The sequence below is a fragment of the Cygnus olor genome, chromosome 2 (genome assembly GCF_009769625.2).
Source record: "Cygnus olor isolate bCygOlo1 chromosome 2, bCygOlo1.pri.v2, whole genome shotgun sequence".
NCBI lineage: Eukaryota > Metazoa > Chordata > Aves > Anseriformes > Anatidae > Cygnus > Cygnus olor.
The window spans coordinates 149,624,566-149,646,767 of record NC_049170.1 but is presented as its reverse complement, the minus strand read 5'-3'; the positions used below and the strand labels follow the sequence as shown (position 1 = coordinate 149,646,767).

At 48.9% G+C, this 22,202-nt stretch overlaps 2 protein-coding genes across 5 annotated transcripts in view; both read right to left on the bottom strand.

The window, feature by feature from the left end:
- Nucleotides 1-7,607: 7,607 nt before the first annotated feature.
- On the bottom strand, nt 7,608-13,039 carry TRIB1 (tribbles pseudokinase 1). The gene is made up of 3 exons (XM_040547120.1): nt 12,493-13,039; nt 11,788-12,080; nt 7,608-9,921 (listed from the first exon to the last, which is right to left on the bottom strand). The coding sequence occupies exons 1-3, from the start codon at nt 12,823-12,825 to the stop codon at nt 9,453-9,455; spliced, it is 1,095 nt and encodes a 364-aa protein (XP_040403054.1). The 5' UTR covers nt 12,826-13,039; the 3' UTR covers nt 7,608-9,452.
- Nucleotides 13,040-21,456: 8,417 nt separating this feature from the next.
- The window catches only part of NSMCE2 (NSE2 (MMS21) homolog, SMC5-SMC6 complex SUMO ligase), a 130,048-nt gene continuing 129,302 nt past the window's right edge, over nt 21,457-22,202 (bottom strand). For all 4 annotated transcript variants that reach the window (XM_040547116.1, XM_040547115.1, XM_040547118.1 and 1 more), the window contains one exon: nt 21,457-21,836. In XM_040547116.1, coding sequence (XP_040403050.1) covers nt 21,722-21,836 — 115 coding nt within the window. In that variant the 3' untranslated portion in view covers nt 21,457-21,721. The remainder of the gene's footprint in view (nt 21,837-22,202) is intronic.

Genomic DNA, 22,202 nt, shown 5'->3' with positions numbered 1-22,202 from the left:
TGAAATCCTGACTTCAGGCCAGACTCTACAGTTCCCATTGATTTACACAGGAATGTTGCATGCACTGGAGAATTTGTCCCCGGGTTGCTGTTCAGTCTCTGCAGAGAGAAAACTGAGTTAGGATCTCTAGGTTTCACCCAGCAGGCAGCAAACAGGATGGCAATGCAGCGTGCTGCTGGGCAGGGGGAGGCTGGTTTTGCTCCAGGTGACAGGGGTCGCATTACAATTTATGCCAGAGCAAAAACCCTGAATGTATCCCTGAGTGTGGCTGAATTACAGATCATGTGAGAGCAAACTTTCGGCACGTACCCCAAAGTTCTGGCTGGGGATGTTCTGCACATGGGATCTGTGGGACCAGATGCCCCATGCATGGGGCCTGGCTTTTCGTCTGCAGAAGACACGGCTGGGCTGCCAGGGTTTCATCGCAGCTCCCTGCTTCTCAGCAGCATCTGGTTTGAGTGAAGCCTTTCTAACTTGCACCAGTGGGGTAGGACCCACAAGGGCATTTTTTGACACTTTGCTAGAAAAGGAGGGGCAACTGGGATATGGGATGGCTCCAGAGGTATCGTGCTGCATGGTCTGGTCACAAGGAGAATCCTCAGTTGGCCCATGAAGGGAAACTCCAGCTCCTTTAGGCTGCCCAGCACAGACACCAGATAAGAAATGAGAAGCTTCTCTTGTGTATTTTCAGAGCATGTATTTTCTATACCTACACACAGAGAGTCATATTTATTTATCCTTACTTTGAACTGCTGCAGCAGCCTGGATCATGGCTGGATCATTAGCTGCTTACTTTTTTTGTTTTGTTTGATTGCTTCCCAACTTAACCCCTTCCTCCCTGTTTGGTCTGTAACTGAAGAATTTCTCCCTTGGCTTTTGAGGGCTGCAGACATACCCAAGGAAGGTGCATTGCTGCCGTGTCCTGCTGGGTGTCTGATGTGATGGCCGCTGGAAAAATCTCAGGGCCGTACTGTACTTTGGCATGTGGTGAGATGAAATAATCCTGCCTGTTACAAAGTCACTCGTGCTAGTTGTTTCCAAATGAATCAATAGCCCTTTTAAAGCCACAGCTGCCAGACCGTGATCCATCTACCGCTGGCTGCAGTCATACCCAGCATTTGTTACTCCCTGCAAGTCATCCCATTGACTCTGAGAAGCGCTGTGGACGTTCAGGGCTTTGTGTTTAAGTGCCAAACCATGGACACGCTTCCACTCACGTGGTCCTGGAGCCCCTTGTGGCTGTAGTGATTTCCAAAAGGATTCAGCGTGACCTTTGCTTGAGACATGCGACAGATTCCTAGCAAAGATGAATCTCATTTCTGGAGGAATCACACATAAGGCCGCGGTGGTAAATTTCCAGAAATAATCAAACACAATTATTTGCAGGAGTCAAAAGTTCTGGACACCTGTTTCCTGAGAAGGCGGCGGGGTGGCTGTCTGGACCATCTCAGCTGTCCCAGGGCCCGAGCGAGATTAGCACCTGGGTAAAAAACAGCTGACGGCTGCTGAAGATAGCAAGACTGAGGCCAAGCTGATGGGAAGAAGAGGGGTGAAGATTGCATGGCTTTTCCAGGGGTCTCTGCCCATCATGGATGTGGATCAGCACACACAGCCCTTGCTACAGGAGGAGCTCTGGAAGGTTTATGGGAGCCCTGAGCAGCTCCTCTGGCTCCAAGGCATGCAGATGCCAAAAGGAGGCTTTAAAACATCTCTAAAACTCCATCCTGTAGCATTTGCCTTGAAACCCTGACAAGGTAGTGGGGCACACGGTTAGCTCCAAACCCCTTTCTCCACGCCGCAGGTGCAGGGGCCACCAGCAGTGAGGAGCTGTCACCTCTGTCAGCACCTAACCCCAGTGCCCTGCAGCGCTCTGCCTGCACTGGGTGAGGCCTCTTCCTCCCGGGCTCTGACTCATGCCCACATGCATGAGCAGGATGTGCATCACAGGCCGGCCCTGGGCCCTGGCTCGCCCGCGGAGCCCCATGGGGACAGCCCTGCCCATGTCCAGCGGCCGGAGGACTCCAAGCCATACCCAGAGCTGGACTGAAGTGAGGTGTAACTCCAGCCTTTCCCCTCTAGCACAGAAATCCTGGCTCCAGGATGGTCCAAGTATGGACCATCTCCTGCCCCAGGTGGTGCTGCCTCCTGCAAGCGCATCCTCTACAATCACACGGGGAGCTGGTAGAAGGTTTCTCTCAAGGCCAGGGTCCCATCCTGACGTGCTGAGAGCTCTCTCCCCATGAAACACTGGCACAGCCCTTGCTTCATGCTGGAGAAAGGCTTCCCAGGGCCTTGGCTGTGGTTGGCATGTGGACACGAGCCGCCTGGGCTGCAGCGTGGCACGTCGAGGTGCTCCCCGTCCAGCTGAACCACTCATCCCGCTATTCCCCATGTGTCGGGAGAAAAAGAAGAAGAGGAGATTGAGAAAAATGTTACTAAGTCAGGAAATAATTCTGGAGGAGGGGGAGCAGTTCCTCTAACCTCGTGTATGTGGAAAGAAAGCTATTTGCTGACTCGGCCTTATTTTTTAATTTATTGTTTTGCCAGCTGCTCAGATAAAAGGACAAAGCTCTGCCTGCTGTAATGAGGCAGCCGTTCAAGCATGCCTTTACAGTGCGGAGCATCTGGCCAGGACACCAGCGATGAGCAGGGAACAGTCCAAAGGGTTCACAGGACACATCCTTTCAAATCCCTCTTTGCAGCAGCGAGGACCGGGCACTTGCTCTTTCTTCCTCCCATGAGAACTGGAAATCTCCTGGAGATCATTAACTTCAGCAGACAGGGCTCTTACATATTAAGGATCACAAGACCCGTGATGCAAAATCCCATGAGTTCGCTGATTAAGCCTTTCTGCCAGACTCGAGTCCCCACCGCCGCAGGCTCTGCAGCCATCTCCCACAGCAGCTGCCCCGCTTCACCTCCGGCCCCCGCAGGGAGCGAGGGCAGGACAACATCCTGCAGAAACAGGGCCAGTTGGTCCTCCGCAGCGGTTCCCGTCATCTTCTTGTGTTTTAGAGAATATCCTTTTGTCCAAGAAAAAGCACCGAGTTCAGCTCTGGTGCTTGCTGCTGCAGGATTTTGAGACTTGAAAGTACACAGAGGGTCAAAGGAGGTTGAAAGAAAGTTCTTGGAGGATGGTTAAATAGCAAGGTGGATGTTGGTGGGCCACTGTGACCCTGTACAACAAGCGGGACAGCGCAGGAGGAGCTCAGCAGGCACCTGCCCTGCTCCCATGCACCTCTGCAGGCATCTGCTGGTACTTCTCCTGGGGGCAGGTGGACCTGTTGGCCTGACAGACACAGGTGGTTTGAGCACAGCTATCAGCATGGGGAGGAGAGGATTCACCACCGTGCAGGTCAGGCAACAACTTCACACCAGGCCAAGGTGGGTTTCACCCTTCCACCTAGGCCTTGGGTGGTGTTGTCCCCCTGCTTGGTCACTAAGGCTGAGGGGTGAACTTTGTGAGCCTTACTCTGCGGCCTTTACTCACCAGGGGAAACTCTTACTCACACCAGGCCTCCTGCCACCATCTGCAAGGTCATTGTCATCAGGCATGAGAGCCCTGAGCAGGCTTCTGCCCCAAATTATTCAGTACTTTGCCCCCAGTTGACAGCACAGCAAAGAGAACTCACAGTATTTAAACCTCAGAGAGACTCTGACAAGTCAAGACTGGATGGGGATATTATCACAAGGCCCAACAATGGCTTTACACTCAATTACATTTATGGTTTCTGTGATTCATCTAAACGTTTATGGCTTTGTCACTACCTGGAAGTTAAGAAAAGAGAGAAAAAAGGAAAAGAAAGTGCCGTAGTGAACAATTTTCTGCTGCAAGACACTGGGTGACACAGTAGAAACTGAACGACTACCTTCGGCAGTGGGGAAGAGTCATTTTCTGTGGTGACCAGAGCTATATTTGATTTCTTAGGCAATGTCAGCTTTTGCATGCTACATTCTCTGGCTAATAGCCAGGGAGATGTGTAATACTTTAGCCACACTGTTGTTACTTAATCCTTTCCTAATCTGCAATTTGCGCAAGAGGAGTAAAATCTAAGCGAAGCCACTGAGAACATCTCCACTAATAATTTATCAAACTCCACTTTTGTTGCTGGCAGGAGGCGGCAGTCGCTGGAGGTGAATGTTTTCCCACCGCAGCGGTGTGATAAACACGGGGCAGCTGATTCACGCTGCACTTATTTTCTGTCATCCACCCTCCGTGTCACCCTGATATTTCTTCGAATGATAAGCCTGCGTGTGTGCTCACAGCGCACCGCCGAGGTCCGAGTTTCATCTCTTTCTGCAAATTGCACGTTAATTAAGCATTAATAACAGCGGGAGTTGCGTGCAGAAATCCACACCCACTGTGACAAGGCTGTGCCCTCGCCGAGCAAGGGCCCTGCTCATCAGCCGTGCCTCAGTGCCAGCTTCACCCCGGCAGCCGTGCAAGGCACCATTCCCTCGGAAAATGTCCCCGGAGAGGAAAACAAACTGGCACTCGCCAGCCCTAATCCTGCCGTAAAGAAAAGCGTTACCTCTTGCTCTATGAATTTTATTTATTTTGGTCCTCTGGGCAGCGCTTGCTGTTGTTAGAAACATGATTGCTTCATACAGTTATGTTAATGTTTGCATTTGACAGAATGTAATTGATACTTCTGCTGCGACGGCTTCAAAGCCAAATTAGGAAATGAAGTGCTGCACATTAGCTTGTTTAGCTGGTTAAATACTGTAAATAAATACATACAGTGCAATGAAAACTAATGAGTTTTCTTTAAGGCATTTTCTAAATAGCTGGGCTCATAAAAGGAAAAAAAAAAAAAAAAAAAAAAGGTCCAGCTGTGAACTCATATCCTGAAGGATTTGTAGTTTTGCCGTAACAAAGATTGATCCTGGCTGCAATACGAACCCTGGATTTCACTTGGAGAGCAGGATTTTGCAAGTTACGGAGGAATCGGCATAAGAACTGTTGCAAATTTCACGGTACTTTTACCAACAATAGTTCTGAGAGATGTTGCATTTAACAAAGACATTTTTGCAAGGGATTAATTCAGAACATGGTTGTATGGCAGGCTATTCTTCTCCGTGCTCTGCAGGGAAACGTATTTGTAAGAGACATTTGCATAGGATATTTCTTGGTGCTGCTAAATCCGTGCAGTGCTGTAATGCTAAATGCTTTTTTTTTCTTCCTGACAGAATGCAATAGCATGAAAAAAAAACAAAAAAAGAAAAAAAAAATCTGCTTTTGTATAAAGAGAGAATCTGAAGAGATTTGCTTGACAGAGTGCACTCAGCACTGATTGAATAATTTGTGTGTTTAAAGCTCTCTCTCGGGCCTGCCCTCAATCCTTTAACGCAGAGCTCGAGAGGAGCCCTGCACAGGCTTTGTGATGCAGCCAAGCGCAATGAATGTCTCTTGTGCATCTTTATAAAAGTGTCGTTTTTTTTCCCTTTTCTTCATAAATAACTGATGCAAAAGTGTCTTAAACTGATTTTGTTAAGGTGTTGTCCTAAAATCAGGGCTCTTTTTAGTGTGTGTGGAACTGAAACTCTCCCAAAACTTCTTAATTAACAGCACATGAGCCCGACAGTGTCACCTGCTTGGCAAGGAGATGTTGACCTTCAATCCGAGCGTGCTGAGCTGGCTGCTTTACCTGGCGCCCCACAAGGAAGCTGCTTTATACACTCTGCTCCACTGCTTTAAGAATTATTGAACTGAGGGCTGAAATGTAGCTGAATATCAATTTGGTGTTGATAAAAATATGTATTCAGGAGATAAGGTCTATCCTGATGGGGAAGCAGTTGGGCACTGGCTGAGGATAGAGCCCACAGTGTAGTGGAAAAAAAAATCAGCATTATTTTTGTTTTCAGCAGCAAACAGATAAGAAGCAAAGGTTTCCAGCACCTTCCAGAGAGGCTGACAACATCTTCCAGATTCAGGACAAGAACGGTGACCAGCTCTGAGAAATAAATAAGAGATTCCTACAGCCCTCATCCAAAAGGGACATTTAAAAATAGACAAATTATGACTCAAAAAGAAATGTATGCATTGCATAAATCAAAGTTCTCACACCCACCATCAAAGTTTAATCACTTAATATGCTGGTCTTTCAACATGCTCTGAAACTTTGTATACAATAATACAAACGACGGGGTTACGAAGCAATAGCAATTTATTCTGCTGTAGAAACGGATGTTGCATTATAATCCCTAAAGCAACACAGAGGCTGTTTGCAGATGTTACTACAATTTGGCATTTATTTTAATTGCTCTACAGTGTAGCTCATGTGAAATAAAATCGTGGGATGACCTACACATTCACCTACTAAGGGTGACTTCACTGCAGGCAGAAAAAAAAAAAAAAAAAAAAAAAGAAAGAATGAAAGAAAGAAATGTTTTGAACATTTTCAAGGTTTCACCAAAACATGAACCTCCTGCAGCTGTTTTAAACGGATGCATCAGGGCTCCTGTCCAAGGCTGAAAGCACGGCAGGGCAGGGGTAATTCAATCAGCCATGCGATGCGGCGCATGTCTTTTTACAACTCTCGCTAGAATAACATCAGTAAAGTAACTTGAGATATTTTGGTGTCTGACATTCACTCAGCGAGCGCTAAGAAAATATGCTTACTGCACAGATTGCTGGTTTGTCAGAGTGGGAGGCAAGGCACCTTGGCTCCGTAATGACAGCCAGGGCTCTTTTCTTCAGCGCTGACCAGGCCCTGTCCCCTCTCTGCGCTCCCAGCTCACTTTCTAAGAGCAGAGCCTTTTTCAAGTCGCTCTGGCTCCAAGACCTGCCTGGATGCAGTTGCTCTGGTGAGCAGATTTCAAGCAAAAGGACAAAGTTAAACATGAGGCGAAGTATAAATAAAAACCAAGCCTCTCTTCCTCCTCCTCTGTACTTGCAAGCGATGATCTCACCGCTCGGGGTGGATTACAAGGGTGGCTCGAGCTCTTTCAGGAAAGCACATTCTCTAACCTTGATACTGCTGCTATTTATACGCCTCACTCCCAGCCACAAAGCGCAGCAGCTCTGTCATCTTTCAGCTCATTTTTAACGGGAGCATGGGGCGGCTTCTGCGCTTCCGCCGGCAGGGGCACCAGCACCAGCACCAGCCCACCCGCGGCACAGGCGATGCTCTGGGAGCCTCTCCTTCGGAGACACCTGAGACCCGATTTTCCACTGGCTTGAACATCCCCCAGCCGTGCACGCAGGTGCAGGATGACAACCTTTCGCCGCCGTCTGTGCTCAGTTATAAATGAATACGCAGGCTGGAAGGCAATAGGGTGCCTCAAGTTCCGCGGCTGAAACCTGACAGCCAAACTGGACCGACTTTTCCAAAGCAGAGCCACTTCTCCTGCCCTGTGTTTTTCAGGTAAATGGGACACACTGTCACACGTAGCTCTTTCCACTCCCCCCAGCCCCAGAGTCTGGGGGCAGAGTTCCCTGTCCCCTCTCACCTTCATGGGGATTCAACCGGGGAGCTCAGGGGTGATGGAGCACGTGCAGGCAACAGCGAGGGACTGACGCGTTTTGAGGCCAAAACACCTCAAACACTGAAGCCCCGAGACACCCTGAACTCACCCCAAGACACCACGAGGAATGGGAGCAAGCGTTATGAAACCAAGTTTATTAAAACTTTCTACAAGTCAGACTTTGTCATCCAGGTTTCCACATATATATACACATATTTACAAGTTGGACATAGTGTTTTTTAGCTTTTCTGGCAGATTTTTTCTACCAATATATACAAATGTACTGTTCTTTTCCATAGAAGGGTTAAACTGTATCACAGATACAAAAGTCAAGCAATCATGAGAAGTTTAGTGCAACGGAGAGCTGTAGCGCCCTGCTCTTAATGCTCATGATTCTGTCAAGTTAGTATTGCCAACAATAATTCACATTAAATTGCTCTTTGACACCTCTTATTAGGACAAACACGGTACAATTAAAAAAAAAAAAACAAAAACACAAAACCCCACACAGTACGGTATGTACAAAGTACACAGTCCATGAGGTATACATGGTATTCTCGCAGCGCGCGGTGGGACGGCGGCTGGCCGCCGGTCACCCCCGGGACAAATCCACGCTCTGTGCCGCGTCCGTGGGGTCCGTCACCCACCTCAGGGCCACCACAGATGCCTCCTTCTCGCCTACTGCAGACAGCCATCTCTTCATCTAAGCCGCCGGGCACAAGATGGGAAACATGGCAGAAGTTTTACGCGGGACTAAGCTTTACTTACCCCCAAACCCAGGAAGCTAATGATTTAGGTCTATTCGTTATCCACGCACATTGGAAAGACTATGAATAATCATGCAAAACAAAACAAAAAATTTAAGGGGCGGGGGGGGGGGAAATACGTAGCCAGAGGCCACCAACATACCTGAATAATCAACTTAAGCGTGTACGGAGATTTTATTCTTAAGACTAACTTTCTGGGGGCAAGGGGGGAAGGAGAGGGGATGTGCTGTTCCTAAGAATCGAGCCCGTAGGAAGACACGAACGTGTTTACATATACTGTACAAGATACCCCTTATCGCTGTCCAAGGGAAGGTGCCCCACCCGATAGTGTTACGTTTTGGTAAACGGATACCTTTTGGCACTGGGAACTAACGAGACCTGCTACTTGACCAGCTCGCTGAGGGCACGAAGTCGTACAGGACACGCCACGGTAACTTGAGGCTGAAGGCTATTTAAAATGATTTTGTGTTCAGCAAATGGCATCAGAGGGGATCCAGCTGGGAGATCGGCTATGTTCTGCGTCAGAAAGGGTCACAGTAGTGATCGCAGCAGTGATTTGATCACAGCCTGACAGGAGGAGCTAACAGCTTCGTCCCTACGGAAAAACAACCAGCTGGGGCAACAAGCAGGTAGCTGGACGTGGCCGGTGGAGACCTTCCCTCACTAAAGTGCACTTACAGTCAGAAAACTACTTTGCAAGATGCCAAGTCAATCCCCCCTCCACCTTTTTTTTTTTCTTTTTCTCCCCAACAGAAACAATTTTTGTCAGATTTGCTCAGTTAGAGACATGTCCTGTGCCCCCCCATCCCCCGCACATCACTGTCCGCATCCCCGAGCCACTGCAGCAGGAGGGGAAAGCCAAGGGCTGGCTTCGAGTCTCTCACATCGCCAGAAATAAGACTCTGCAACCAAAACGCAGCCGGTGACAGCGGAGGGCACGGGAGGCAGGAGAAGAGCCAGGAGGCTCTCGTGAAGCTGCACGGGTCCTCCAGGGCCAACGGGACGAGCCCACCGGCAGAGCGAGCGGGCGGGCGAGCCTCTGAGCACACACTCAGGGAGCGGAGATCGACGGGCCGACGTTTATTTTAAACAAGGTCACTTTTCTGATCATACTGGCACTTTAAGATGCTGTGAGTTTGTAACGTGGAAAAAAAATAAAATAATGAAACCCTACGGAGATGCCAGAGGTGAGAACAGCGAGGTTCTTGAGATTTCCGATTAGCAGAAGAAGGAACTAATATCGTCATTGTCTCCATGGTATTCTGGAACAATTTGATCAGAAGTTCCCGTCTCCTGGTCTGTATATCCAGGCTCCAAGACCGCCTCGAACCAAGGATGAAGCAAGATCTCCGGAGCTGTGAGTCTTTCGGAGGGCTCCCGCCTCAGGAGGCTGCGGATGAGGCATCGGGCTTTGGGGGAGACGTGGTCAGGAATACAGAACTGTCCACGGCGGATTTTGGAAAACAGAGTACTAGGGTCCGAGTCATGGAAGGGATAGCGTCCCACGAGCAGGGTGTAGAGCATCACTCCCAAACTCCACACGTCGGCCGACTTCCCCGAGTAAGTCCCCGTCGTGTTGAGGATCTCGGGGCTGACGTAGGCGGGACAGCCGTGTTTATCTGAGAGCGCATCGTCTTCGCCTTTGATGATGTGCGTGTCCTCCAGGCTCTCCAGCCTCAGCTGAGTCCTGCGGAGGGGAGGGAAGGGAGCCACGGGTTAGAGATTTCAGGTAGCGAAACACAGGCAGAGCTGAAGGCAGCAAAGCCCTCCACCACGGCAGCCACCGCTCCCTTCCACACATTAGCTCAGAGGAAAGGAGTGGAAACAACTTTCTAATTTGCTGCGGAGAAGTTGTTTATCCCAGATCCGAGCGCAGAGACATGCAGCAGGTATGTGCTCGGCGATGCCTGCTTAGCGACTGGGGATTTTAGCAAGGTGACAGGCTCTCGAGGGACGCCAGCAAGACTCCTCGCATGGGATGAACCAGAACCAGCACATCTGCATGAGTTTTAAAACGCAAAATCCAGCTCTCCCGCACTCACAGCGCTCACCAGCTTGCCTGATTTTTTCATTTGTATTTATTTATTTTTTTTTTCCCTTTCCAGGTGGTACCATATCCACCTCGCCCCCCCGTCTGGGTTAACTGGGAGCTTTTCATCAGCAGCGCCTCCGTTCACGTGCTGCGGCAGGGCTCCGCCGGCCGCGCCGCTGCGTGGATGTGCTAACTGCAGCCTGTCCTCAGCGTGACCTCCTGCTGCAATGCAAAATACCCATCGGTTCTGTAAACGGAAAATATGACTCAATGCGAACCGTGGGCCCGGGATTGGCCGCGGGAGCACTGAAACTGCACCTGTGCTGGTGAGCCCGAGAGCCTGCCTTGCCATTGCTTAACCCTCTTCTTGCCAAATGTGATGCACATGACACCGGCCTGTGCAACCCGTATTTCCAAATGAGCAAGGCTGTGTGCAATGTAACATTTCAACAAATGTTTCATCTTATTATGGGCGGGAAAAGCTGCAATAGTTTCCTTCAAAGGAATTACTTTCTTTGCATGTCAACATATGGTTGGCTGTGTTTTAAGGGGGGCAGTTCTGGTTAGTTTTCTTATCACATTCATAACCGATATCCTGAAGAAGCGTTAGCAGAGTTAAAAAAAAAAAAACACAAAAAAAACACATTTTCTTCTGTTTCAATAAATCATCTCCAGTTTCATCAGATTAAGCACAACTCCATGACAGCTTCTACCTATTTTTTAAGCTTTCCACGGGACAAGCAGCTGGTCAGAGTCAGTTCTGCCGATTAACACAGTATTTCTGGCTCTGCCATGTGCAGTGATGGACTACAAGAGCAGCAAACACCCCAGGGAAAATGCTGAATGATCTTCCCTGACCTAAATTTAGAAACTAATTCCAAAAGCATGCCTGTGGAAGGGGGGAAATTGGAACCTCCTCGCTATAAACCGAGGCTTTAGGCTAAGTTTTACCAAAGCGTTTTTCTTCCTCGCAGGATATTTAACTGTGTCCCGCCCTCCCTCCTGTGCATGCCTGCACCCACGGTGTGGGGAAAGCACCACCACCACCGGTCGTGGAGGGAGCACAACAGCCTCCGAAGAGGCAGCAGATCACCTGACCAGCAGAGATTTTGGAGAGAAGACCCCTCTCCTGCTCCGCATCGGGGCTTTCCCCATCCCCTCCTTCCTCTCTCTGCCCCAGCCCTTGATTCATTCGACCCCGGCAGAGTCGCACACACGACATCTGGCACTGAGTGCCCTGACTATCGCCCCTTTGTCCCCCAGCGGGTGTCACCGAACTTGTGCTGAATGAGAGGAGCCTCACGGCGAGTTTCCTCCATTTCGTCAGTCAAGACCCAACTACAAGCAGGCACGCACCAGTTGGATCCGTGACCTGCTCCACGCACGTGACGCAGCCCGCATCACGCAGGTGATGCCCGGCTTACACCACCATTCACGCTCCCTGGGATGCTTTTTGCCTTTCCACATGAGGCTTTCCTCCCTGCCCGCTCACCCAGAGGCTGGCCGCCGACAACCGCTTACCTTTCTTCATTGGAGAAGACAAATTTCCTGAGCTTGAGGTCACCGAGGACGATGGCCGACTGGTGGCAGTGAGCTACAGCCGAGACGATCTGCTTGAAGAGCCGGGCAGCCTCCTCTTCCCTCAGCCTCTTGCAGCTCCTCACATAGGAGTGCATGTCCCCAAAGTCCTTTTCGAAGAAGACATAGGCCTTGGTGTCCCCGAGGATCACTTCCACCACCCCGGTGATGTTCCGGTGCGACGGCAGCTGGATGTAAGGCCGGATCTTGTCCTGGTAGTGTTTGAGAGGGAACACCTGTGAAGAGGAAATTAAAAAGAAAGTTCGTTTTCAAGGGCGTTGGAAGCGGCCTCGCTCATAGCAACTCTTCCCAAACAATGACGAGGGAGCTGGAGGACAGCCAGGGCTCCGCGGGAGCGCCGCTCGCAGCGGGCTCCGAGCCCCTTTATTCGCATCGGCGAGGGGAAAGCAAAAAAAAGCAACCCACAAATGCCAAACCTAAACCTAAACCCCCTAACACCTCACGATGACGCCCCCCCCCCGGGGTACCCCAACCCCTCGTCTCACCCCACCGCCTCAGCGAGCCCCTGTGAACGGCGTTCCTCGCCGGGCGGCTCCGTGGCGAGGTTCCCCTGACTTTTACCCCGAAAGAAGCCCCCAGGGAAGGGACACCCCGACTCCTCGCCCCCCTATAGCCCCCCCAACTCACCTTACAGCGAAGCTCCCTGCCGGAGCTGACGCTCAGCGCCCTCGACACCTGCTCCCGCTCGGCCAGCGGCAGCAGCAGGTAGGAGGCGATGAGGCTGGGCCCCGCCGCCCCTCCGGCGGGCGAGGACGGGGCGCAGGGCGAAGAAGGGGCGCTGAGGCAATCCGGGGGGCCTGCGGGGCACTCGGCCAGGCGAGGCCACTTGGAGGCCGGAGCCTCCTCGGCGGGGCCGTCGGGGAGCGGCGGCAGGCGCTTGGCCGGGGCGCTGCGGCAGCGGGCGGCCGGCAGGAGGAGCGCGGCGGCCCGGCGAGGCGGCGGAGGAGCCGGGCGGCTCATGGGGGGAGCCGAGGAGGGGAGCCGGGAGGGGAGAGGTGCCGGGGGGTTTCGGGGTGGCTGCGGGGCTAAAGGAGGATAAGGAGGAGGAGGAGGAGGTGGAGGAAGCAGCGCGGCTGGCGCATCCCCCTGCTGTCCCCGCCGCAGCCCCGCGCCGTGTCCACCATCTGCCGCCGAGTCGGCGTTAAAGTAGTTGGAGGGTTTAAAAAAAAAAAAATCGCTTTTCCCCCCTCCTACCCCGGCCCTGACGCACGGGGAAGTGGGAGGGGAGGAAGGCTCGGCCCCGCCTCGCCGCGCCCCGCTCCGCCCCGCGGCCCGCAGCGCCCCGCCGGGGTGGGCAGGGGGCTGCCGGGGGGTCCCCGAAACCCCGAAACCCTTTCCCCGAGAGCCCGAGGCGCTGGAGACGAGGGAAGGGGCAGCCGAGGGAGAGGGGAGCCTCCGCGAAGCCCCCCCGAAAGTGGCAGCGATGGTTTGGGTCGGCGACCCGAGGGGTGCTGCTGGGATGCGGTGTCAGAAAGCTCGGGGGGCTCCGTGGGGCTTCGAGGCAGCATCGCCGAGGCTTTCTGTGAGGGGTGAAACCAAAAAAACCGAAGCCAGGCTGACTGTGGAGAGAAAGCGAGCCCAGCTCCATCGCCACGAGCCCCTCCTGTGTGCGTTCACCACAACCTCAGCCCCGCGGTTGCCTCACCAGCCGCTCTTTAACCTTTGCTCATCCCAAAGCGTGCCCCACAGCGCTGGTGTGGGCTCACCATCATTCCTTCGGGAGCGTGGGCTTCACCACCAGAAATACTTTACCCCCCGTTTCGAAGCCATGTGCCGTCCCCAAAAGGCACAGCATCCCCCAAAGGAACAGCATCCCCAAAAAGCACAGCATCCCCAAAAGGCACAGCATCCCCACGAGCAGCTGAAGCGGCCGGTGAGGAGCAGGATCAACCCCAACAGCCACCGGCCGGCTCAGAAGCGTGGGTTTAAAGCCATGTACAAGAGGTGTTCAGCTGGGACTGCCAGGAAATGGAAGCAAAAAAAAAAAAAAAAAAAAAAAGAAAGACAACAAATCATCCCCGGAAAAAAAGCACAGACAGCTGTAGTTTTGACAAGAGTGCTCCAGAAGGAAACTCTCCCAGCTTTGCTGTTTACATATATGCAAATGTTCTGCAATCCGGTGCTGAGGCTCCCTAATAACTGAGGGAGCCCTGGTTTTGTTCCTGCAGGCCCAGCACCCATCCGGCTCTGGTCCCCCTGCTTTAGCTGCAGGCAGGGAGCAGGATGGGGTCCCCGCCACTGTGGCGGTGATGCCACGAGCGCAGGTACCCGCTGGGATTCCTGGCGGATAACTGCACGGCAGAGCCCCGCCTGCCCTCAGCTACTTGTAGTGTATTTTAAGAAACACATGAAACTCTGGTGATGGATGACTCACAGCATAGCAGTCCCATTAATGCATTTAAACATAAAATGCATATGCCATAAAGGGATATCCCAGGGGCTGCATTTTCCTTTTTTTTTTTTTTTTTTTGTAACAGAAAGACAATTCGGCGAATGTTTGCAGATTGTTTTGGAGCGATTCACCACAACGCAGAATGTGCTGCTTTATTTCGTTCCTCTTATAGGTGAAGCACGCACGCAGGCCCGTCGGACTTTTTTTGGTTTACATTTCCCCTCCTGGAAGGCTGATGACGGGGATAGCGCTGCTGGCTGAACTGGGTTGGCGGCTTCTGCATTAATGCACCGCTTGCTACGTCCGAGAGAGCGTGAGGTGTGGTGAGGAGAGCGTCAGGGATTTTGGGGACAGGGGCATGGTGTAGGCGCTTGGCCAAAATAGCGACAGGCCTACAGAAAGGTACTCATGGGTGCTGTCAGTGTGCAGTAGCATCGGGTCGGTGCCCCCCGGCTGCTACACAGACAGAAAAGTTTTGGCTCTGACGCTGAAACGTGGCTGAGGTGAACCCAGGTTAAATCTGGCCAGCAGAAGGTCTCTGCATGATGGGGGCAGCTCTTCCCAGCAGGAAACCTTCACTGCTTCTTTAAAACTGACATGCTGTTGGGTGCCCATACCATTAATATCGTGAATGAACGTATAGTAGCGATGCAGAGTTAACAATTAACCAAATTAAGAGTGCTCCGTACCTTATTCTCAGTCAGGTTTGGGTATGGATCATAGGGAAAGGTCCGCATCCAGCCTCCTCCTCACCCTCACCAAGTTCTTTCCAACATGCCGCTGAGCGGAAAGAGAAGTGATTCCAGGTTTGGGGTTTCTGTCTTTTCTAATTTTGGCTGATCCACAAAATAAAAAATATATACATATCCAAAAATAAAACCAAACCAAACCACCAACAAAAGAAGAGATGCCAAGGGTGGCTGGCTGCACAGCACTGGTGCTTCTCAGAGGGCCGAAACTTGTCCTCCTCAGCCATCTCTGCCACTGCTTGCATGCAAGCCTGTTTTTTTACAGACCAGTGCAGAAAGAAGCAGGAATTCAAGGGAGAGTTTTGTGGAGAGCAGATCTGCTGCAGCATTTCATCATTAGAAGGTTTTTGCACAACGTGGGCTACTGCACTTGCCATAGCAGACTCGTGTTCAGACACACTGTAGGTCACTTCACGGGTTTTTGGGCATCCAGGTGTATCACCCACACTAGTGTCCTGAAATCACAAGCCATTGGGGTCTGCCTTCTCCCTACTCAAGCTTTCATCATCTCATCTCCTCCTCCCACCCCCCCAAAAAAAAAGGATTTTCCTTGAGCTACCTGCTTAGCATACACAAAGAGAGAAATTCAGCTCTACCCAGCAAATACAAGGAACCAAACACCCGGCCTTGGATGCTCCAAGAGCAGTAAGGTGGGGCAGGGGTGGCCTTTGGGAACACAGGTCAGTAGTCCTTGTCCTTGGCAAAGGACAATGCGCAACAGGCACTTCCCAAGTCCCAAGGAAGTCTAAGGAGTTCCCAGTCAATGAGAACCTCGGGCATCCCTTCTCCTTGCATATTATTTTAAGGAAATTTTTCTTCTGTGGCGTTCAAGCATCTACCTGTCTCACCCTCAGCCCGTGCCTACGCTCACCTGCTCAGCTGCTTCTCCTGAGATGCTCGCAGAGTTATCTCCACTGCTCCACTTCTCTGACCCTTTATCTTTGTAACTGGAGCAGCCGGCGGCAATGAGAATTGTGTAACCATCTCCCCACTTCCAAAGTGCTTGGGACAGGTCTGGTTACTTTGATAATGTGTCTCCTGGGATACACAGCGTAAATCTCTATTAGATTAGGCCACTTATAAATAAACTGGGCGCTTGCTATGGGAAGAAATTAAAAAGTCATTATTTTAGTTATCGGATGACGGACGCATGACACACAAATGTCTCAGTGAATATTAAACTATCAGGCAAACGATGTAAAATAACTATCCTTATTTTACAAGTCACCTCAAGCCATGTAATGATATTTAAACTACTGCTAGCCTTTAAGCCAGTAATGTAAAACCAGCAGAGAGCCCGTGATCTGCTACGGAGTCACTGTACAGACTCACCCCGTGCAGAAAAGGCTCGAAGAGAAGTCGTGTGGCCAGGTGATAAAGAACTTAAAAGCCCCGCTTTATAGCAGGAATCACATCTGTGGTAACCCTACAACCAGCCTTACACATTGTGAAATTCAGTGGCAGATTCAATGCTAAGATATAAAACACATGACAGGCATGTAGTGACATCAAAAGAAGTGAAATGTAATGGCGTTCAGATGTCTCCCCTCGAGCCCTCCCAGAAACTCTTCTGAGGGCTGCTGTCGCTAGGAAAGCCGAATAATTCCCTTTTGATAACCCTGTTGTTATCAAATCCAGGGAGTCTCATGAGCAGCACCTCCTGACTTTGTTCCTGTGTGGACCGAGGAGCATGAAGGCTTCTTCTGTTGCTTGTGAGATGTGTGAAGGCTCAGGTTTTAAACCTCAAATCCTGTTTTTACTTCAGAAGTTGATTGCACAAGCGGACAGTGAATGAGCGTCTCTCCATTTCCCTTGCGGTCAGAGAAGATCCTATTCATACTGAGTTTACAAGCAAACACTTCCTTTGGTAAGCTTCCCATGCAATTCAATTCATGTGCGTGCTTTCAAGCTCTGTCTGCGGGTCGGGACTAAAATCCGAATAACCGCGTGAGGCACAGTCTCTCCCCAGCCCTGCTGCTGTTTTTAGGCAGCACTTTGAAACAATACATCACACAGGTTTTAGGTACATTGACGCCGGTCTGTTAAGAGATGATTACTCATGCAGAAGGCTAAGCACATCCATGGGTACCCATCACGTGATTTACACGCATCCCAGGATTTTACCTGCGTAACAATCAATGTGATATTCCTCCCTCTTACAGTTACTGGCTTGCAGCCTAGTATCCGCTGGCACCTAGACACAGGATCCTCCTCTGGGCACTGCTGTGACCGTGCCATGTGTCTGAAATAATGTGCATTCACTGGAAGTGCTTTAGGACCAGAAAATAAAATCATTATTTATGGAAGATTTGGAATCCCTGTTTGCAGTCAGAACCCTATATGTTAAAAATGAAAAAATCTTTGCTGACTGATGGCTTCGCAGAAGACTCTGCACTTGGAGTAAGAAGCCATCGCTTTAAAGCTTTGGCACCAGCATGAGAGCAGAGGAACTTTCCTTAGGATATTCTAACAGCTTCCACTCCAGGAAGCATGTTTTCTAGGAGCATCTTACCCACTGCATAACAGATCACCACCCCTCAGTGAAATGCTCGGCTGACAGACCACACAGTACCTCAGGGTCCACACAGGGGGATTTTTAGGGCAGGCGAAGTTTAACATTCACTTGAAACTGCAGTGGAAGTTAATCGAGTCCCACAGTGAATCCTACACTCGCTTTGGCCACAGCATTCGAGCTATTCTTGAGAAAAAATGTCATGAGGTACTTGTGACCACAGGTAGGTAAGACCTTTGTCATCAGCCACTCATGAGGAAACATGAGTATATCCAAGAGGACATTGTCTAAAATAAGGCAGTGTGTTGGCCTTGGCTGTTGAGTCATCGGTATCACTTCCTCCAGCCCCTGCTCTTGCTCCGGGTATTTCTCAAGGGAGCACTGACTTAGCCTTAGTCTTTTTGATTCTTCTAGAATGAATAAGATCACAGCTCAGGAGCAGCAATGATGAATATATCCTTGATTCAGAGGAATGTGTGCTCCTTTTAGCACAAGTGTGCTAAATCTTCCATGAGATGCCTGCCTGATTAGTTCTTCTCTTCACACGTCATGGCTCCACTGATTTGAAGGCTTCAGAGGGAGTCTCTGGTTTTAAAATGGAGAATCTGTTCCAGCGAGAGAGCTGTGCTAATGGCTCGTGCCCCATGGTACCACTGAAAGCTTTCACATATAGATCTCCCATGCCTTTTAGTTGTTTTAATGTTTGATTAGGCATTTCTTTAATCAGCCGAAATGCTGTATGGAACTTCTCCGGCTGACAGAGAAGGTCAGTGACAGACCCTTACTACATCTAACATCAGGACCCCGACTATATCTAGGTTTGCTGTATTTGTAAAGGACCCCTTATGCAACAGGAAAAAAAAAAATAAAAGCCTCACCTCTGAGTTTCTTTCCTTAAATATTGTTGCAAAATTCCTGACGTCAAACAATGAGACACAAATTACCCTGTGAACTGTTAACATATGCCTGTTTACATATGATATCTTACAGCCAAAACAGATTAAGATTTGAAGCTTTAACTGCTGTTGTTTCCACTTCTGTGAATCATACAGATCAGCTTATTCATCCCAGAAACTTATTTTTATTCTTTAACTCTTGCAAGCTACTTCCACCCAGAGCAGAGTCTATGTGGGGCATGGGACACGTGGGAACAGAGAGGTCACTGCTGTGTAATGAAGCCCAGACTTCACAAATGAAAGAGCACAGAGCTGCCACTGACTCCAGCCACCCCGATGAAGCAGTAGTGTTTTACAGCTTCCACCAGGTCAGTTGATAGGCACAGAAGCCTTCTTTATTTGCCAAGGCAATTCTGTCCTTCCGCCTAGTAAATACCAGCTGCAACTCACGGTGATGACCAAGCCTGGATCACTTCAATTCCAGAAGGAAAATTACTTGCAAATATCAACGGTAAGAGAGAATCAGCCATGAAAAAGCAACAGGATGGCTTAAATTCTGGGTTCAGAGAAAAATACATTCATTCATTGTACTAGGATTCCTTGGACACAGTTTAAATTCAGAAAGGACAAATATTTTGGGGACCAGGGCTTCACTCATTGCAGTAAATACAACAAGTTTTCTCTAGCGGTTGAATCTATGCTGTACATCACTGATTTTGACGGGACCCTTTTAAGTACTCCAGTCAGCAATCCTGGCATAAGTGCATCAAATATTTGTCTTTTTCTGAATAACATGGATGTGGCCATACTTGAAAAAGTGGTATACGATGATTAAAGAAACCTTCCTCTATTTAATTGCATACACCTCACAACCTCATATGTCACTGTTATTAAAGCTAAGCAGAGAAGCGCTCCCAAAAATCAGTCCATTCCTCCCAGCTGAAGACTGGGAAGGATTTCAGAATTTATAGGCTCTCTGATTCACTAATGCTGCCCAGCTCAGGCTAGCAAAGGAGGAAAGGAAGGAAGGTCACGTATTTTGCCATCACCATGCCACCAGCTTGTAGGTACAAATTAATCTGGGTATAATTAAGCACTTATAATGTTATGTATTATTTGAAGGCATATTCAAGCATCCCAACACCTACATGAACTAAATTTGAGGTGCGATACTGCGGCCATGGAAATTGTAGACACATCTTTGCATCTGAAAACTTAGGAGCCTGAATACCAGTAAGGATTGAATTAGATCCATGAGGACAACATTAATGCACCTCTATCAGAAACTGCAAACTGTCGAACCACTGTAGGTTTCACACAGGTTTCTGTTTCTGAGAAAAAGCTACCAACAGCTTAGGACATCCCTCCACCACCACCACCACAACCACCACTTTTGTTTTGTTTTGTTTTTTTTACTTTTTTTTATTCTAATACTGTAGTTAACACCCTCCCTTGTGGTATTTAATTGTATCACTTTCCTGAAAATCAGCAACCCACCTTCTGAAAAGCTATTAGTCTGACACCCGAGATGTCTTAAAAGGGACCTGACTTTCAGACATAAGCAGACAAACAAGTACACACTGCTCAGCCCCACCAAGCCTCTTTCAAATATTTCAGCTGAGCTTCCAGACAGAAGTACTCCTGATCGCTACTGAGTTTTGAAAAGATAGACCTTTGGGGTTAAACCACATTATGAAAATTATCCAGCTAATTCCCATGAAGTGTTTTGAACACAAAAGCTCAGTGCAAATAACAATGGCCCAGTTCCCTTTTTTAGCTATGAAATCAGCTTGCAGATTAATATTCTTCAATTACAAAATAATAATTTCATCTTGAAGTGGTTTGCACTCGAAGTGCAATTGGGGTTAATAACGGTCTAATAAAGGAAAGCTGTTAGCAAACAGCAACCCAGAATGAAAAGCTTAGCATTTTGGTAACGTGGTTACATTTTATGTTAAATGTCAGGTTGTAAGCTCAGAAAAATGACCTAGGAAAACAACATCTAACCCACCAAGGAACCCAAAGCTCAAAGAACCCTGTATTTTCAGTTTCACATATGCCAAGATATTGTAATTGGACAAGGGGGAATGGCTTTAAACTAAAAGAGGGTAGGTTTAGATTAGATGTAAGGAAGAAATTCTTTACTCAGAGGGTGGTGAGGCCCAGGCACAGGTTGCCCAGAGAAGCTGTGGATGCCCCATCCCCGGAGGTGTTCAAGGCCAGGCTGGATGGGGCTTTGGGCAGCCTGGTCTGGTGGGAGGTGTCCCTGCCCATGGCAGGGGGGTTGGAACCAGACGGGCTTTAAGGTCCCTTCCAACCCAAACCACTCTGTGATTCTGTAAGTGCCACCTGACCACCAACCAAGGCAGCTCTTTTTACCTATGGCTATTTCTGATGCATATACCTAGTGCCTCATCTGCTAGTCTGCAGATCAATTTAGGTAGTAAATACTGAGTGTCACAAAGCTTAAATCTTTTCCTGAATTTGTACCTAAATGCATGGATATAATATTTGATTATCTGCTTTTAAATTCAAGTCATATGGTTACAATATATTTGTATTGTCTACAAATTAGTTACTGGAACACATCTGTAAATAATTGTAGTCTCCTAACATACAGTATTACAGCAAAGCTCCCTGGGAATTCCACACACACAAAAAATCTGAAATAAAAGCTTCTGCATCTCAAAAGAAAATGATAAGTTAGTGCAGAGTGTTCAATAATTATAAGAATGAGGCCAAGATCCACAAAGGTGAGTGGTAAATTTGTGTGTCCATACGCAAGGTACAGACGTGTAGCACTTCCTGCAAATTAAGCTCTTCTAAAGTTTCTTGAGGTTTGTATCAAAACAGGGAAGCACTCCCAAGCAGGGTATGTATCTTGGGTAAACTGTGGTCAGAGTGCCCAACTCTGAGTATCCCCAGCATTTACAGACAGTAACAGAACTATTTGAAACATTGAGCAAAGCAATCACTATTAAATGCTGGCAGAATTTGCATCTCTAATACACCAAAAAAAAATTAACACGCTGACAAGGAAGGTTAAATGACGAAAAACACATTTTATTTATCAAATATAAGATTTCTGAATTTCAGGAAGGGGAGAAAAAAACAAGCTACATTGGAATCCCTCATATTTGGCAGTTTAAAAGAGCACTTCCAGCTACAGCTGAGACCTTCAACTTTGCTTATAAATGAAACCCTTTAAATAACAATCAGTTACACAACCTGCTTACAATCAGCAGCTTATCTCACAAGATCTCTAATAACAAATTTTCTTTGTGGCAGCAACATATCCAGCTGACTTCTACAGCGTTGACCAGCTTTGTTTATTCTGACTGTCAATCGCTCTTTTAAGTGCTTCATCTGGCACTAGATCTGACTCTTTTACATCATCATGGCTACAGCCAATTTTAGGGCAGCTGTTAAAAAGAAAAGAGAGACTCCGGTAAATGAGAAGAATTGTATTAGTCAGATATAGGCTTTTAAACAACATCTGCTGTTTTATCGTATTTATCTGGGATTCACTCTCTCTATCAGCAACTCGTTACCTCTTTTCCGCTTCACCAGTTCTCTGTCAGGAAAAATAAATCCGTTTATCTAAATCGGTGGGAATCAACAGCTGAAGGAAGGAACACGGGGAGAGGTGGAGCCTCTCACCTGTGGATCGCTCTCTTGCTCCCTGTAGACAAGCTGCCTGCATGAGTAACGATACTAACATTGCACAGAAATCTTGCTATGCTCCTTTCTCTCTTTGAAGTCCTCTCTAAGCTGCAGGTAACCACCTC

Bases quoted from the DNA above. Each gene is read 5' to 3' on its own strand.
- TRIB1 (XM_040547120.1), bottom strand. From the start codon at position 12,825: ATGAGCCGCCCGGCTCCTCCGCCGCCTCGCCGGGCCGCCGCGCTCCTC. The intron at 12,081-12,492 runs GTGAGTTGGGGG...TCCTCTTCACAG, and splicing joins GCAGGGAGCTTCGCTGTAAG to GTGTTCCCTCTCAAACACTA. The intron at 9,922-11,787 runs GTAAGCGGTTGT...TCCCCTCCGCAG, and splicing joins GTCTTCTCCAATGAAGAAAG to GACTCAGCTGAGGCTGGAGA.